Source organism: Pseudophryne corroboree, chromosome 9 (assembly GCF_028390025.1).
Source record: "Pseudophryne corroboree isolate aPseCor3 chromosome 9, aPseCor3.hap2, whole genome shotgun sequence".
NCBI classification, from domain to species: Eukaryota; Metazoa; Chordata; class Amphibia; order Anura; family Myobatrachidae; genus Pseudophryne; species Pseudophryne corroboree.
Window position 1 is genome coordinate 397,611,458 of NC_086452.1, and position 19,161 is coordinate 397,630,618.

The window sequence follows — 19,161 nt, forward strand, 5'->3', positions numbered from 1 at the left end:
ACTATTTTCTGCTATCTTGGGAATTCCTCCACTCTGTATTTCCTTCAGTAGCCTCTAGGTGGCACTCTTCTAATTGCTGTATTTGGAGACCTGAGGATGTCAAAAGAACATATTACACTCTCTCTAGTTAAATGTGTTTAAATGATAAATGTTAGCCAGATGTTTGCAATACAAAATAAAATATAATTCAGTAATGATAATATACATTTTAATATGTTTTATTCCTGTGGGATTTCTTTACTGTTAAAATAATAATAAAAATATGCTCTACTCATTATTAAGCCTGTCTAAAAATGAATATGGTTTGCAGTGCTTTCACAATGCATCACTCTGACCACGCGTTTATTAGGAAAGTTGTTAATTTGTACTGTTTTGTTTGGTATAGAGCATTGTATTAAATCGATCATTCCAATTGCATTAATGGACAACAATTGTATGTTTGATTATTATGTTGTGTCTAGCTTGCAGAATGATCTTATTATAGTGGAGAAATAGATCATTAAACTGTAGGTGAACTTGTTGCCTACAGCTGGGTTTGACAGATATTGAGTTTGAACTATTTTGCTTAAATGACGTTAAATGTCTTATTGCAGAGGTGCTGGAATTGGTGGTCTGGGGATTACAGTCGAGGGTCCATCAGAATCCAAAATGTCTTGTAAGGACAATAAGGATGGAAGCTGCAGCGTTGAATACATCCCTTTTGCCCCAGGAGAATATGATGTGAATATCACGTATGACTCTGAGCATATTCCAGGTAAAATACACTGTTCTTAAAATAACTAGACTTAGCAGTCTGTCTTGCTGTAAATAGAAAGGATATTTCAATGTATAAAGTATGGACTTTCTGTTAACGTTAGAAGCAGCAGGGTCTTTGGTCTATTGGCCTATGCTACAGTTATATTTTATTGTAAATATGTTTCAATGGGGTTCCGGACTATGGACAGACATTGCCTAGATAGACAGTCAATAGGTCGATACCATATGGTCGACAGGTTCAAAAGGACGGCATATCAATGGTCGACACACTTTTTTTTTAAGCTGGTGCTGGTGAACTATCCACGTGGACTATGTTTGGGAATAGTAACCGAAGCGATCCGGCAAGATTCTATGTTAACTCTTAATTGGGGTAACAGGTTACGAAACATACAAAATGATGCTAAAAAAATATAAACTTGTGTCGACCTTTTTTTGTGTTGACCATTTCCATGTCAACCTTTTATTCCTTTTGACCATATAATGTTGACCTATAGCTAGAGAGCTAAACTGCCTACTTAAGACATACGGACCCATGTACTAAGGCTTGGAGAGAGATAAAGTCCCAACCAACCAGCTCCTGTAATTTTTCAAACACAGCCTGTAATATGGTAGTTAGAAGCTGATTGGCTGATTCTTTCTCTCTACTTTATCTCTCTCCATAGGCCTTATTTACTCTTTTTATGAAATAGTGGATTTTAGAAAATGTATTTCATGAGGTGTTTTTCACATAGTCTGGATTTGTTACGTTTTGTCATTAGAGGTACAGCAATACTATGACTAGGTACCTGAGAGGTTGTGATCAATTTAAATGTCTTCCTTTTTGGCATTTAATAGGAAGTCCTTTCAAGGTTCCTGTAAAAGATGTTGTAGATCCCAGCAAAGTGAAGATAGCTGGCAGCGGACTGGGAAATGCCGTTCGGGCTAAAGTTCCCCAACAATTTACAGTAGACACTAGCAAAGCCGGTATTGCTCCTCTTAACGTGGTGGTGGCTGGGCCGAGAGGTAAGGATGTCCTTCAGTATTTGCGTAATCACAAACCGATGGCCGCAAGTAGAGTATCTCTGTGGATGGTTGTTCTCCCAATACAATTGGTATAGATTCTAACATTAGGCTTACAAAGCTATCAAGCTTTAGAAGAGTTTTGAAGTCTTTTACCGGCAACGCCATTTAAGAAAAAAAAAAAAAATGAAAAAAATTAAATGTTAAATTTGTTATATATATGTGAGTGTGTGTGTGTGTGTATATATATATATATATATATATATATATATATATAGAAGTAGAGTCTACGGCGCTTAGGTGTAGCTATGTGCTTTCTATATCTTAAAATTAGAATAACCTTTTGTATAGATAAAATATCAATATAAAATACACAATAAAAACACTTCTCAAACTATGAGTGGCAGCTTATAATACAGAGAAATGTGCTTGGCATGCACACATATGGATTTGGAGGAATTGGTGAAAATAAGCGCCCAAGAGTGTGAATTATAAAACAAGGTGAGTATAATGAAGGTATCTAAGGTGGGTATGTTAAAACCAGTTAGAAAACTTATCTGAAAAACCAGAGAAGCTAGATTCAGGCGATGCTCCTTTTGATGCTTAATACATGTTAAAAAAGAAGAAGAACTTCAAGGGAAGTCCTGCTGATGACGGACGAAACGCGTTGGGACCACCTGCTGACATTTCCTCTAATGGACAGATAAGCCATTTATCATCTTGAATTCTGTACGCATGCATTCCAGTTATTTATGGACAGATAAGCTTGATATAATCTTTTATCCTGTACGCATGTTATACAGCCATTTCATGTTTTTATGTACTTTTATGTCATTTTTGTGTATTAAATACTTTATCTTTTATATATACACTGCCTAGGCTATATATTGACTGCATACTTGGGAATATTCTATTTCCCTAATTAAGCCTAACATTACAGAGCCAGTGTTATATCTTGATATTTTTCAAAAAAACAGTACACACTATGTCCGTTCTTCTTTTTTAACATGTATTAAGCATCAAAAGGAGCATCGCCTGAATCTAGCTTCTCTGGTTTTTCAGATAAGTTTTCTAACTAGTTTTAACATACCCACCGTAGATACCTTCATTATACTCACCTTGTTTTATAATTCACACTCTTGGGCGCTTATTTTCACCAATTCCTCCAAATATATATATATATATATATATATATATATATATATATACATATATAAATAAAATATAATATGTGTGTGTGTATATATATATATATATATATATATATATATATACACACGTGTGTGTGTGTGTGTGTGTGTGTGTGTGTGTGTGTGTGTGTGTGTGTATATGTATCTATCTATATATCTATATCTCACCAGTCTTCAAAGTAGTTTTTATTTTTATTTTCAACAGATCATAAGAACAGGGGGTATCGACGTTTCGGTCCCTGATGGGACCTTTGACAAAGCGAAACGTCGGTACCCCCTGTTCTTGTGATCTGTTGAAAATAAAGAAAAAAACTACTTTGAAGACTGGTGAGTGCTCTTCTGTTATGGATTAATATATATATATATACACTGCTCAAAAAAATAAAGGGAACACTAAAATAACACATCCTAGATCTGAATGAATGAAATATTCTTATTAAATACTTTGTTCTTTACATAGTTGAATATGCTGATATCAAAATCACACAAAAATTATCAATGGAAATCAAATTTCTTAACCCATGGAGGTCTGGATTTGGAGTCACCCTCAAAATTAAAGTGGAAAAACACACTACAGGCTGATCCAACTTTGATGTAATGTCCTTTAAACAATCAAAATGAGGCTCAGTAGTGTGTGTGGCCTCCACGTGCCTGTATGACCTCCCTACAACACCTGGGCATGCTCCTGATGAGGTGGCGGATGGTCTCCTGAGGGATCTCTTCCCAGACCTGGACTAAAGCATCCGCCAACTCCTGGACAGTCTGTGGTGCAATGTGGCGTTAGTGGATGGAGCGAGACATGATGTCCCAGATGTGCTCAATTGGATTCAGGTCTGGGGAACGGGCGGGCCAGTCCATAGCATCAATGCCTTCGTCTTGCAGGAACTGCTGACACACTCCAGCCACATGAGGTCTAGCATTGTCTTGCATTAGGAGGAACCCAGGGCCAACCGCACCAGCATATGGTCTCACAAGGGGTCTGAGGATCTCATCTCGGTACCTAATGGCAGTCAGGCTACCTCTGGCGAGCACATGGAGGGCTGTGCGGCCCCCCAAAGAAATGCCACCCCACACCATTACTGATCCACTGCCAAACCGGTCATGCTGGAGGATGTTGCAGGCAGCAGAACATTCTCCTTGGCGTCTCCAGACTCTGTCACGTCTGTCACATGTGCTCAGTGAGAACCTGCTTTCATCTGTGAAGAGCACAGGGCGCCAGTGGCGAATTTGCCAATCTTGGTGTTCTCTGGCAAATGCCAAATGTCCTGCACGGTGTTGGGCTGTAAGCACACCCCCCACCTGTGGACGTCGGGCCCTCATACCACCCTCATGGAGTCTGTTTCTGATCGTTTTAGTAGACACATGCACATTTGTGGCTTGCTGGAGGTCATTTTGCAGGGCTCTGGCAGTGCTCCTCCTGTTCCTCCTTGCACAAAGGTGGAGGTAGCGGTCCTGCTGCTGGGTTGTTGCCTTCCTCCTCCACGTCTCCTGATGTACTGGCCTGTCTCCTGGTAGCGCCTCCATGCTCTGGACACTACGCTGACAGACACAGCAAACCTTCTTGCCACAGCTCGCATTGATGTGCCATCCTGGATGAGCTGCACTACCTGAGCCACTTGTGTGGGTTGTAGGGAGGTCATACAGGCACATGGAGGTCACACACACTACTGAGCCTCATTTTGACTTGTTTTAAGGACATTACATCAAAGTTGGATCTGCCTGTAGTGTGTTTTTCCACTTTCATTTTGAGGGTGACTCCAAATCCAGACCTCCATGGGTTAATAAATTTGATTTCCATTGATAATTTTTATGTGATTTTGTTGTCAGCACATTCAACTATGTAAAGAACAAAGTATTTAATAAGAATATTTCATTCATTCAGATCTAGGATGTGTTATTTTAGTGTTCCCTTTATTTTTTTGAGCAGTGTGTGTGTATATATATATATATATATATATATATATGTATGTATATATATATATATATATATGTATATATATATATATATATATGTATATATATATATATATATATATATATATATATATGTGTGTGTATGTATGTATGTAATCGCACATGTCTCCAGAATATTAATGTGGGTGCCGGTTAAAAAGAATTAATCACATAGTCTACGCCCTCCCGGGCCACTGTTGGTACAGGACAAAGCTCGGGTAGCCAGCACACCAATATAAATGCATAAATAATTAATAGTTGTATCAAAACCAATGCATTGGCATAAAAGCACAGAATTTCATCATGCTTCAGTCAAAATATGGGCATATACATATAGTCAGTGTCACCCATTCCTTATAGTAGGGGTATCCGACATCCCCCATGGTACAGCTAACGATACTGTTTTGGTGGTATTGCCACCTTACTACAGGACTGCCAAACTACTATTGCCAGCAAAGGAACTAAATACCTGCAACAATGTGGAGATATCCTGGACACCTGTGATGCACCATTATCAATTAATCACTACAAGCGTGTACATACCATACAAGGACTTCCGCCAACAACACACCGTTCAAGCATCTCATTAGTGGATGAGCAAACGGCTGATTTTTTGATGCAAGAATATCCAAAAACTCCATTTCTTTACATTTTGCCTGAAGTACATAAGGCATTGGTAAACCCCACGGGGAGACCTATTATCTCCTCGAGGGGGTCACTCAGCCAACCATTATCCCAATACGTGGATTTCTTTCTTCAACCATTTGTACCAAAAACTTCCTTTTTTCGTTAAAGATACCACTGACTTTTTGGTTAAACTAAACAATTTTGGTCCACCTCCACCACAATGTCTCCTTGTTACCCTTGATGTTCGGAGTCTATATAACAACATCGAAAATTCGGCAGGAATAGCGTCGGTAAGGATGGTCCTCACTGCCAGTCCAGATTATGTGGGTCCACCCATAGAATTTTTGACTTTGTTAATGGAAGTAATATTACATAAAAATTATTTTTTGTTTAACAATGGTTTTTATCTACAACTGAATGGGGCTGCGATGGGATCCAACATTGCCCCATCGCATGCGAACATTTACATGTATGATTATGAACAACAACACATTATGAACAATAGAAAAGAATCACAGTATACAGCATTTTATTTGAGATATATTGATCTCTTCTTGATTAGGACTGGCGGTGCGGAGCTCCTGGAGCAATTTATTAATAATTTAAATACCATCCCAGGGTTGATAAGGTTCTCATGTAATAGCAGCTCCCTCAAAATCGATTTTTTTTTACATGTGACCGTGAGTATCACTGATGGCCAATTTATGGCGAGCATTTTTAGAAAAAGTACTGAGAAGAACACTCTTTTGTCATCGAGTTTCCACCCTCAGCCACTCAAAAGGTGACTTCCCTTTCCTCAGCTTGTCAGAGTGGTAAGGATTACCTCCGCAAGGAATAAATTACCTGCTGCACTTGATGCCATGGGTTTAAAGTTTTTGGAAGGAGGCTATGGACAGAAAAAGGTATCAGAAGCTATCTGTAAATGCCTCACGTTGAACTGAAACGCTTTATTGTGCCAAGAGAAAGTTACCTCACAAACAACAAAATTGCCGTTTATAAGTACGGATTCCATTTCATCTGGGGTGATTAGAGCAAACACTGGCACATAATACAGACGACCCCATTTTGGGACTAACATGCCAACAACTGCCATTATTTTGCTATAAATGACGTAAAAACCTCAAAGAGAGGGTATCGCAGTCAGATATTAGCCCAATTTCAGCTGTAAATACGAACTGGCTAAGTCTACAGAAGGCAGCATTTAAATGCTCTAAATGTGTAAATTGTACACACATGCTTACTGGTAACAGTTTCGCCATTCAACAACTGGTACAGAGTATCGAATACACCCTCGACTAACCTGTGAATTTAAATATACAGTTTATATCATCCTACGTCCTTGTAATAAGTTGGACATAGGAAAGACGATCAGAATGAAGAAAGAAAGAAAAAAAAGAAAGAAAGAAAGAATCGTCATGCATCGGTCTTCAATTAAAAAAGCACTAATGGGTATATACGCCAGGATACCGCCTGTGGCCAGGCATTTTTTCAACGAAGGACATAGTATACAGGATTTTCAATTCAAACCAGTGGATCAGATCCCGCCCCTCCGTGTGGGGGGGGGGGGGGGGCGGTTGGGGGAGTGACAGGACAGACACAGACTGCTACTCCAACGTGAATGTCAGTGGATTTATGAATTAAACTCGATCGTACTGAATGGCCTCAATGAAGAATTCACGTGGTCACCTTTTCTGAGTCCGATTTTCTTGAGTCTAATTTTTTTTCTATGAGTCCAATTTTACATGTGACTTGATTTGAATAGGTTTTGACATGTTTGAGGGGACTCATGATTTTCCCTTAAGGGGTCTCTATCTCTAATACTGCTGACACTGGCTACCGTGTGAAAACTATATAATGGCATGAACAGTGTCAACAGTATTGGTAATTACAGTACCTATGTATTTTTGTAGTTATGTATGTAATTATAATTTGTCTAAGGAACTGGAATCACATGACCGGGATGTGATCATGTGGGTTGAGCTTGTCTCTTCCCTCCGGTGGTCCGCTCTGGTTATGTGGTTGGCAGTTGACTTCCGCCATCCAGATACGCGTGTCACGTGACATGGTTGGCGTTTATGCTAGTTCCGCCAACCATGTTGAATGTTTACATTATTGAATGTAAATAAATTCCAGGGTTTATTTCCATTATGTTGGACGCCGCTGCGTCACTTCCGGTGACGCGATGGGTGGTCCACATCTGCGGAGGGGGCGGAGTATATTTAAAGTGACACTAATGAGCTGCTTGAACGGTGTGTTGTTGGCGGAAGTCCTTATATGGTATGTACACGCTTGTAGTGATTCATTGATAATGGTGCATCACAGGTGTTCAGGATCTCTTCAGATTGTTGCAGGTATTTAGTTCCTTTGCTGGCAATAGTAGTTTGACAGTCCTGGAGGAAGGTGGCAATACCACCGAAACGGTATCGTTGGCTGTACCATGGGGGATGTTTGATACCCCTACTATAAGGAATGGGTGACTATATGTATATGCCCATATGTTGACTGAAGCATGATGAAATTCTGTGCTTTTATGCCAATGCATTGGTTTTGATACAACTATTAAATATTTATACATTTATATTAGTGTACTGGCTGCCTGTGCTTTGTCCTGTACCAACAGTGGCCGGGAGGGCATTGACTATATGACTATATATATATATATATATATATATATATATATATATATATATATATATATATATATATATATATATATATATATATATATATATATATATATATACAGTAGTAGTAGTGCGGCACTCAAAGACATTTTGCATCAGGAAATAAAACTCACGGACACCGTGACATGGGTTTCTTCATGTCACAAGCAGGGTATATAACAAAAAGGCTTGTTATATACCCTGCTTGTGACATGAAGAAACCCATGGAACCAAGTTTTTGTGAATAAATGACTTTTTTGCATAATATTATAACAAGTCTGGAGAGTGCTATCTTTCCCCACGGTTAATGTGGAGAAACACTGTACTGTACTATGAGTTTGACCCAGTGATTGGATCAGACTTTGATTTGGCACCCCAGCCGTTACCTGCGCTGGGTGAGAGTGTGGGACTCCCCATATTTTTTATATATATATATATATATATATATATATATATATATATATATATAGCATTAGCAAAGCCACCCATCATTATTCTAAGTTGTTGGAGTCTCTGCTTCTCCAATGTCAGCCTGTGGCTTCCCGTTTGGCTCCATTCCACCCCTAGCATCATGACAGTGCCCTTCCTTACTCACACACTGTAGAAGTCACAGCTTTCCACAAGATCAGCCCATCCATCTCCTAAAATGTGTGCAGCTGTGAGCATTCTGATTGGCCTCACTCCAAGTCCACTACAAAACTTGGTGACACACGGACATGAAAACCTGAAGATCAATAAACACAGTGGGGTTTTGCCCCAAATCAAACTTCTTAAAAAATGTAGTCGCAGAAGACCTCCAAGATAAGACTTGTAGATTAATAATGTACTATACATACATCATAATAGAAATCCCACCCAACTCAACAAATGCAAAATCATACTACAGTAATAGTATAGATTGAAAAATAGCAATTTTAGGACCAACAATACATTCAACGTAGCAGACACGTAGGGGACCACAGAATAATAATGTGGAACTCGGGATCCAGGTAAATCCATTATCCAGGGGGATAGTTTAAGTAGCCATGGAATATATTTGTCCGTTACCCTCCGTAGACATGTAGTCCATACAAGTTAGGCATCAATTGTAATTTAGGAATAATGGCTACTTGGCTCCTGGGATTTGGCCACCTCTGGAAAAAGCTACCAGTCTGATTTTCTTTCTATTGTATACCCACTCCGGCAATTGTATTTGATTACTCTTCAGTATGTTTAAGTATATTAGTATTTTTTGAATGTGAGGGTTTAGCTATTGCAGATACTTTATGCCCCTTCTTTAGTACCCCTGGCCTTTACACTCGGGACAGTAAGTCTGCTAAATTGAGTGTATTCCTTTTAGTCTGTACAGCTCTAAATTTGCTAATCTGAAGTTTATATGATATGTGTATAATGAAATTTTAACATGGCGCAATTTGTTTCTTTGTGCACAGGAGTTTGAGAGCAGCAAATATCAGCGGGTTGTGATGATGATTTAAGGTTGAAATGTTCATCACCTACAAATGGGCGTTAACCTTATATATATTTGGGCTTAGAAAAGGCTTGTTGACTCTAAAGTCGCCTTTGTTTTGGACAGTAACGTTCATCTAATTTTTCACTTGGATTTTCCTTGTTGGTCATTGTGGATCCTAATTTCAGTGTGCATTCTTTGCTTATTGAGGCTGTTATTACAGGTATAGGATACATTAATTTATAGTATGTAACTGGGAGTGACGTCTTCAGTCACATGCTGTCTAGTATAGAGTAAGGAATATGAGAGGGGTGCTCACTCTGAGGGGGACTTTTGAGGTGTAATAATCTATGAGACCGGTCCAGGCTTTATATAACTATTGCAGAAGGAGGTTTTCTGTGTAGACTGGACCATAAGGGACAAGGGGACCAGGTTCATAATGAATATTAATGTTGTTCCGTAAGGTGGTGCATATAACCGTATTTATTTCTAGCGGATGACACGGACTCCCTAACAAAACGGAGCCCGCTGAGAGCCATTTCAAATTTCTTTAAGGGTGACTTCAAGCGAGATGCAAACGAGCCAGGTTTGGACTATGTCATCTGCTCCAGGAAAAGTGGAATTCCAATCAGTCCATGATTTATCTTGTTTGGTTACTCTTTTTCCTAGGCTTGAAATCATTGTTTCTGTACCACCTTAAATCTACCAATATTCACTGGTCAAGAAATGATTTTACTATAAATTTTGAAAGGTGCGTTCTCATGTCTGTAACCGGCTATTGCCAAGTAATTGGGTATTGGGTAACTAATTATGGCAGACACACAATAAGTAACAGTGACAGGACATTTCTAAGAGTTACTGTTACGCTCACACTACGGTGTAATCTAATGAGCTCTACCAGCCTTCACGCCACTGCAGCCTTTAAAAGCATAGCATACAGCACTCTGTTACTAGTGTCTCTTCAATTTAATTGCTGTCTACGTTTATTTGGCCTCCAAAAAATGGCTGCTTCCACTGTTTGTGTGTGATAAATCCACAATCTGATTCTAATTAGGCAAATGTCATCTAGACTATTTCAAAAGAGAATTTCCATTAGTACTGGTTTGTGTCTATCAAAAACATTACTATTGTTTTATGTGTCTTTCAAAAAACCTTATACAGATACAAGTCCTACCCAAGACAAAACACCCATCTGGAAGAAATATTGGTATTTTAACACCCGGAGAGAGTGGTGGTGATTAACAATTGATGTGCAACTCCTGTCCCTGCAATGCTACTAAGAACTAAGGGGTCTATGTACTAAGCTTTGGAGAGAGATAAAGTGTCAGCCAATCCGCTCCTGTTACAGGCTGTTTGAAAAATGACAGGAGCTGGTTGGCTGATACTTTATCTCTCTCCAAGGCTTAGTACATCTCCCCCTATACCTAGCTCCTCTTCATCACTCTCCAAAGCGTAGTACTTCTCCCCCTACATTCCTGAACGTGGAGCAGCTAATGGTATACTTGCTTGTCAGCAGCACTGGGATACTTCAATATTGACCGCCCCACCCTAAATAAGCTCAGTTTTACTAGTCTGTGTGAAGACAAACTGCTCAGCCTTGATCTACAACAGTAGACACAGTTCTGTGTGCAGGCGATTTGGCTTGTGTTACAGACCCCGTGGGAACGCACCTGAGATGCAGCAGGCTCTCCTGTTGAATAGTGTCCACTGACAAGTATTATACAGATGATTACTGTAGTGAACATGGAACAATCGAGCCCTTGTGTGCACATTTTACCAAGAGTACAAGATTGGAAAGTGAGAATAAATGTTTCATACCACAGGGGAATGTGGAACTTAGATTAAAAGCTGGTGCAAATTCTATTTTTAAGTCTTGGCCGTGTGTGTAGTGTGAGTCCCGGCCGTGTTTGTTAAGCGAGTCCCGGCCGTGTTTGTTAAGCGAGTCCCGGCCGTGTTTGTTAATCGAGTCCCGGCCGTGTTTGTTAAGCGAGTCCCGGCCGTGTTTGTTAAGCGAGTCCCTGGCGTGTGTACTGCGTCCCGGCCGCGTGTGTAAAATGTGTCCCGGCCGCGTGTGTAAAATGTGTCCCGGCCGCGTGTGTAGTGCGTCCCGGCCGTGTGTGTAGTACGTTCCGGCCGTGTGTGTAAAATGCGTCCCGGCCGTGTGTTTAAAATGCGTTTCGGGCGTGTGTGTAGTGCGCGTACCGGCCATGTGTGTAAAGCGCGTTCCGGCCGTGTGTGTAAAGCGTGTTCCGGCCGTGCGTGGTGTGCATCCTGGCCGTGTGTAATACGTCCCAGCTAGGGTTGCCATCTCATGCATCATTGATTCCTGGAGAGCCACCTCTCCAATCCCATCCCCCCGCCCCCACCCCAATACAGCCAATGGGTGACGCGGGTAGGGGAAGGGAGGTGACGTCATCTGGCCCCATAGCGCTGCATGCTAATATGGACAAGATTGTCCATATTGGCTTGCAGGCATAAATGAGCTGGCACCAACGGTGAACGAGTGCGGGGCCGCGCATCGTTCATCGTTGGTGCCTACACACTGAAAGATATGATTGCTATCTCGTTCATTAATGAGATCGTTCATCTCTTTCAGTGTTATCGCTAAGTGTGTAGGGCCCTTAAGATGCACCCATTACTTGATATTCCATACAGGGGTTAGTTATACAGCAGATACATTTAAATTAAGCTTACAAATAGTATGTACTAGTGTAGAGATAGTAAGAAAATAAAACTACAGCAAGACAGTAGGTAAAATAAAGTGACATACAGTATATTTATGCATGACAGCAATGTTAATTCCTGTTAAACTGGAGGTAGGAGCACTGGGGTTAAACAAAAAACAAACAAACACACAGGCAGCCCACTCCTCCCCATCCAAAACCTTGCCACCTCCTATATTTTAAATAGGAACAGTTCGCACATTTGGTGCTCAGCCCAAAAAGGGGTGTGTTTTTGCTGGCAAGGGGCATGGCCACACAATAGTAACCCCAATTCTAATTACGCCACACAGTACTGCAACTTTATTCACATTTGCTAATGCGATAGTGTCCATAATTCATATTATATCCCACAGTAGTATCACTTTACCTTATAAATGTTACTCCTCACAGTAGTGCCCCTTATTCACATTACACCACACCCTATTGCTCCTTATTCACATAACACCACACCCTATTGCTCTTTATTCACATTAGACGACACAGTAGTACCCTTTCTATACGCAACGCCACATAGTAGAGCACCTTATACACATAATGCCACAGAGTAATGCCCCTGACACATTATTAATGTCCTTATAAACATAATGCGCCTTACACATTATGACAACCTTTAAGGGGCATTACACATAATGCCCCTCACACATATGCCGCACATTATTAATGCCCTTATACACATAATGACACACATACAGTAGTACCCTGTTACATATATGCCTCACATTATTAATGCCCTTATACACATAATGACACACACAGTGCCCCTTACACATATCTTGCACATTATTAATGCATTTTTACATGACACACATAATGCTCCTTACACATATTCTGAACACTACTGCACAACCAACCCACTCACATGCACACAGCACTCACACTACCTCTAACACTGTGACCTCTGCCTCTGCTTGGATACAGATGTGTTCTCAGAAATCTTCCCCCAATGCTAATGTCGGGCACCTTTTTTATGAAAATGCAGCTTATTTGCATTGCTATGTGGCTAGGATGTACAAGCAGCTTCTGCTGATTAAAATGATGTGTGTAAAGTGTGCGTGTTCTTTGCATTTGCCAAGATGGCAAATTTTATATGAACTTATTTTTGAAAGTAGAAAGTGCTGCTGTTCTAAGTGACTGATTATAGACACATAATAGACACATAGTAAAGGCTAGTTTAAAACATACATATCCCTCATAGAGGATTTGTTTTTTTATCAGAACGGTATATGCATTACTCTAGCACTAAATAGCATTTTTGTTGAGTAAAAAAGCTCATGTCGACCTTTTCATATGTCGACCTTTCATGTGTCGACCATTTTCATGTGTCGACCATGTGTCCATGTCGACCATGTCAATGTCAACCAATAGTGGTCAACCTAATGACTGTCGACCATAACATGGTTGACCATTCATACCGGAACCCTGCACTATTGGGGGCAGGGTGCCTGATAAACGGTCTTAACAAAGGAACCTTATCGCCAGTAATTGAATTGCCTCCCCTTAGAGTACTAATGAACGCTAGCTGCTGAAATACACAGATGACATTTCTGGCCCAGTACCCTTGTTTATATAAATTTTCCTTTTATAAAACGTTTTTCTCTTAATTATGTCGTTTTTTTTTCTATAATAGAGGAAATAGTTTTTCCCTTTTCTTGGATATCACCTAGAAGCAGCTTGCTACCATATTTCTGTTAAAGTCTATCTCACAGCCTAAAACTGTCTGCACAATGCAATTGTGGTCGGACAGAGCTGCCAAACTGACCAACTGTTGTATTTTGTCTCGGTGCCGTCATTCCCAATCTGATCTGATTAGATCAGGTGTGGCTGACATTTAGGATGATCGATAGCCTTTGTCACTACTTATGTTGGGTCATTGTTTGTCTTTGAAGTGTGGGAGCTCATATCTCCATGGTGATTCAGCAGAATAGGAACAGTCATATAACTATAAGTTTGCTCATTGATTCTGGTGTTTTGCGATCATGTTACGTAATTAAAACACATCAGACATTGCGGACCCATGTCACTGCCTTGGTGCATTCAGTAAGTTGCCTTGGTTCCCATATTATGGTATGTTTCACTTAACAAGCCTCTGATTACACACGGCCCTTAACCTCATGACATCTCACCCTTCTGGAGTAAAATGAAAATAGTACAATCAATACATTTGTGCTCTCATTGAATTTAATAGATTACGTACACTTCTATAGAGTTAATGGCAGCTTCAAGTCAGCAAGTAACGAAATAGCTCTGAGGCAAAATTTATTGCAAATAGCTTGGCAGATACAGTATGTAGAGAAATGTATATAAACCTTTTTTTTTTTCTTTAACATTACGTTGCTAAATGTGCATGCTGCATCTCCTGAATTTGCAAGTCCTAATGAGATGTGTTTTAAATCTAGGATGGTTTGCTGCTGCTTACAAAATCAGAATTGGGTGGCATGTGGTCTTCTTCTGGCTTCTCTTTGAAATAATGACTTTGCTCTTGATTTGCTCTCAATAAATCATTCTGATATGTACGTACTGGAAAAGCCCCTTAATAATACTGAGGACTGCACTAACTGACTGCATAAACCTGGGTTAGGCACAGAATGCAGGAATCAACCGGATCATTCAACTACTTTCCCAAATACAACTAAAGTGATTGTCCCAGTATTATTATCTTCCACTTCTGCATCAACTGAACTCTGACTTTCATAATTTGTTCTATTGTCATTCCCCCCCCCCCCCATGCACCTTTTCTAATAATGAGAAAGTGGTTTCTCTTCATAGTGAAATAGGTTGAGCTGTAAGTTTGCCCCTATATTGTTTGTGCATAAAGGTTTCCCATATTGCAGAGCAAACTCCTTCCGTCAGTTTCTGGTTGCACGCTCAGAGCTCATCCAGAACTATGGCGGTCTCTTGAAACTCTGCAATAGCGGACTGGAAACCTCAATCTTCAAGTGTGCAAACAATGCAGGTGATTAAAACATACATGCAAGTATTTTATTTTAAACCAGTAAAAAAAAAAAAAAAATATATATATATATATATATATTACATTTATACAGAAAACTACTTTTTATCTTAGAAAAGGTTGTAAATTGCTATATATACTCTTAAGTTTCCTGGAGCATTGCAATCCCATATGGAGCTAAGGAAAACAAAAATAATCCTGGAGCACAGAGTACCATTTAGTGGATGGGAATCCTTGTGTCATAGGGCAAGCCCAAAGGATTTCCATTGTAGTGAATTGCTTTGGCCTACAGCCTCATTGCTGAATTGGCTGTACTTACTAGAGTCAGTTTCTGCAAACCCCAGCATGTGTATGTGCTTATTATAATGGTTTAAAAGTGTGTCTCAATCTGCAGGGGTTGTGGAACCAGTCGACATAATTGATAATGGAGATGGGGCACATACTGTGGCCTACACACCTAGCGTCGAAGGCCCTTACACTGTGTCTGTCCAGTATGCCGATGAGGAGATTCCAAGGAGGTAAAACATTTTTTTGGCTATATTTAATTAGGTCTGGTTCACACGAACAAGCTGTGAAAAGATAAACGTAAAATCACATGAAAACCCAAATTTAGTCAATAGTCATGCACTTTCTGTGTGTTTCCATTGTTTTGAGTTGACCTTGAAGTGGGGCAGATGTATTAAGTGATAAAGCAGCGATAAGTGCAAGGTGGTAACGCACCAGCCAATCAGCTCCAACCACCTTGCACTTATCACTGCTTTATCACTTCTCCAGGCATCTGCCCCCACTATCTGTTGTGTGGATAGCCCACGTAAGAGTGTGAGAAATAGGTCCTGCCAGGATTTAACATTTGAATTGTGGCATTGACAACTTAGAACTTAATGTGGTCTCACCAGCATTGACCCCCTACTTATAATGGGGTGGTATTCATGTGACCGCCGGTCAGCTGACCGACAATCACATGACCTCCTCCGTGAGCCCGACGGCTCACTATCCCGATGGTCGGCATGCCGACCAACAGGGACTATTTCCACTCGTGGGTGTCCACGACACCCATAGAGTGGGAATAGAACCCGTGGCGACCGCAGGTCGCCACCGAGCCCTCAGCGTGGCGAGCGCAGCGACCCCGCAAGGGGCTTGCTGCACTCGCCCCTCCCCGCCGGGATCCCGGCGTCGGTATGCTGCCGGGATCCCGGCGTCGGTAAGGTGACCGGCGGTCAGGAGACCGCCGGTCACCAGTACTACACCCCTTATAATGCACGTTTCTTGAGTGAAAAAGCACACACTGTCCTTATTGAATGTTGTGGGAAGAATAAATGATTATATTGTACTTCTACTATCTCCTATCTAGATAGAATGATATAGAAGAAATGTTTTTTTGCCTGTTGTGCAATGCATACAGACAAGCTGAGTCCGTTCTTCCGGGCAGGATGTATACAGTGTATTCTTAGGTACATGACAAACTCTTTGGCAGCAAATTATCCACCTTCAATACGTATTGTAATTTGTAAGGTGACCGGGACGTCTCTCACTTTCAGTCATAAATTATTCATTACCTCCACATCACTGGCAAGAATTAATCCTGCTCCTTACCTCCTACTCTTAGTCAATAAACAGAATCCTGTTAGACAGTGTACTGTACAGTTGCTGCAATATCCCAATTATAGTGCAGTTGTTTGGGATTGTTGGTGAAGATGTGACTTCTGTATATTAGAGGGAATCTAGACCATTTTTTTTGTTTATTTCATGGTTTGGGGCGCACCTTGAAAATCTTCTGTGAAACCGGAAAGGAAATGAGGATTTTTTTCCTAGCAAATGGCCTTCAGAAGAATTGCATGATACAAAAACTCCACTTTTTTATGGGCCATTATCCATTCATCACCCAATTGATTAAATTACTTCAAAGCCACTTTAATTGGTGTTATTGAAATAGCTATATGACCGATTGGTAATGGATAGGCTATTGTAGAGCAGGCTGCTTGTCTACTCTTAATGCTCCAGATTCATCACGGATGTTATAGAATTGTCCTTTGGTGAAACACCTTTAGCGCAACCAACGCAGCCAAGTGTTCTGCCAGAGTCCAGTGTGTGTTATAATGATGACCTTTGTGTGATTTTCTGTACAGTCCTTTCAAGGTGAAGGTTCTTCCGACCTATGATCCCAGCAAGGTGACCGCCAATGGCCCAGGGCTTAGCACCCAGGGAGTTCCGGCCAGTCTTCCCGTTGACTTCGCAGTAAATGCTAAAGATGCTGGGTTGGGAGCTCTCTCTGTCCAAATTACTGTAAGTCGAGTTTTAATGGATTTTGGTTTCTGAAATATTTTATTTTACAACTAAACTTCTTAGTACTTTAATCTCAACGTAAATTTTTGTAACTGAACGTATGTTTAAACTGGGCAGTATGGCGGCATGATTTAGGAGAGTGTAGCTACTGGGCTGCTTTATCAAGAAAAACTCATAGGGGGGGATTTATAATTGTTACCGTGTAAGAGAATAAGTTTAAACTTCATTAGCCTTGAAGCTACTCCTTCTATTCTCCTTTGTGATTGGGGCAACAGTGTTTTAATAATGCCTCATCAAGGGGGTGATGCAGCTGACATGCTCAGATTACTAGAACTGTGACTCGCAAGGGGCTTCGTTGCGCTTGCCCCCCTGCCGGTATTCTATTGCCTGGAGTGCCGGTATATAGACATTCGGCATCCCGGCTGGCGGGATCACATACCGATCCCCGGTGAACACATACATGTCTCCTTACTATGAAGTTAGGCAACTGCTAGCTATGCCCCTGACCCCAATGGTTGGCTATTATTTCTAGACCTATTTTTTGTACAGTATAATTTGCATTTGCCAAAGGGTTTTTTTTTGTTTGTTTTTTTATAATTCTCCAAATTTTGTGAACATTTTTCCTGGCAGAATCAATACATCTCTGAGCTGATTAAACATTTCCCTATAGAAATCTTGCTTATTTTTGTGCTAGAAAAAAAATTATTCAAACTCCATAAAAATACATTATGCTGTGATTCATGTTCCCTGAATAACCCTTTACCCTGTTAATTAGAGACAATGGTGGGTATACAATGAGTGGTGAAAAATGATCGGGAGTTTAAAAAAAACTGATTTATTTTTTTTTGTGTGGCTTTTCCCAAATTTTTGGCAATTTTTTTTTTTTTTTGGCCAATCCTTTTAGGACACCCACAAAAAAAAAAAAAAAAAAAATCTTGCGAAAACACAGTTTCAGTCATACGTGCGTTTTTGCGGGCAGAGCTCAATTTTTCATACGAAAATGGGGCTGCTTTCAAAGATTTTGTTTTGCCTTCCTTTGACAGGTGACCTTTTAATGCCACTTTTAATACTAATATGTGTCATTGTTTCTTCTAACTCCTCCGTCCATCCGTTTCCCATTTCACTCGACTAATTCATGCCCACTACCCACCCAGTCCCTGGTTCCTAGCTAACATTTCCTCCAACCTTCTACCCATCTGCTTTCCAGCACAGCTGCACCTGCCCATTAAGGTACAACCTTTGCAGTAGAGTGAGAAATTGACCCAAAACCCTCCTTCCTTCACCAACTTCTCAGTCCATTATTACTCTCCCTACAATCACGCTGTCTTTCTGGTGTAACTTCTGGCACATATAGCATTTCAGCAAGTGCTGTCTTGGAAGTCTTTGCTGCCATGCCACAGCCTACCTCCCTAAAGTTGTTCTTGATGGCCGTTCATCTAGATCCTAGCTTTGCAGTGGAAGATTAACGTCTAACCATAATCACTGGGGAAAGCAAAACAAACTTTAAACTGTTAAATGTACTTAAAACTAGGCAAATATTTACAACTAAATATATCGTAATGTTCTAAGC

General features: G+C 40.4%; 1 protein-coding gene across 4 annotated transcripts in view; it reads left to right on the forward strand.

The window, feature by feature from the left end:
- The window catches only part of FLNB (filamin B), a 382,553-nt gene that overhangs the window by 300,928 nt on the left and 62,464 nt on the right, over positions 1-19,161 (forward strand). For all 4 annotated transcript variants that reach the window (XM_063940867.1, XM_063940868.1, XM_063940870.1 and 1 more), the window contains 4 exons: positions 594-754; positions 1,591-1,758; positions 15,703-15,826; positions 17,435-17,591. In XM_063940867.1, coding sequence (XP_063796937.1) covers positions 594-754; positions 1,591-1,758; positions 15,703-15,826; positions 17,435-17,591 — 610 coding nt within the window. The remainder of the gene's footprint in view (positions 1-593; positions 755-1,590; positions 1,759-15,702; positions 15,827-17,434; positions 17,592-19,161) is intronic.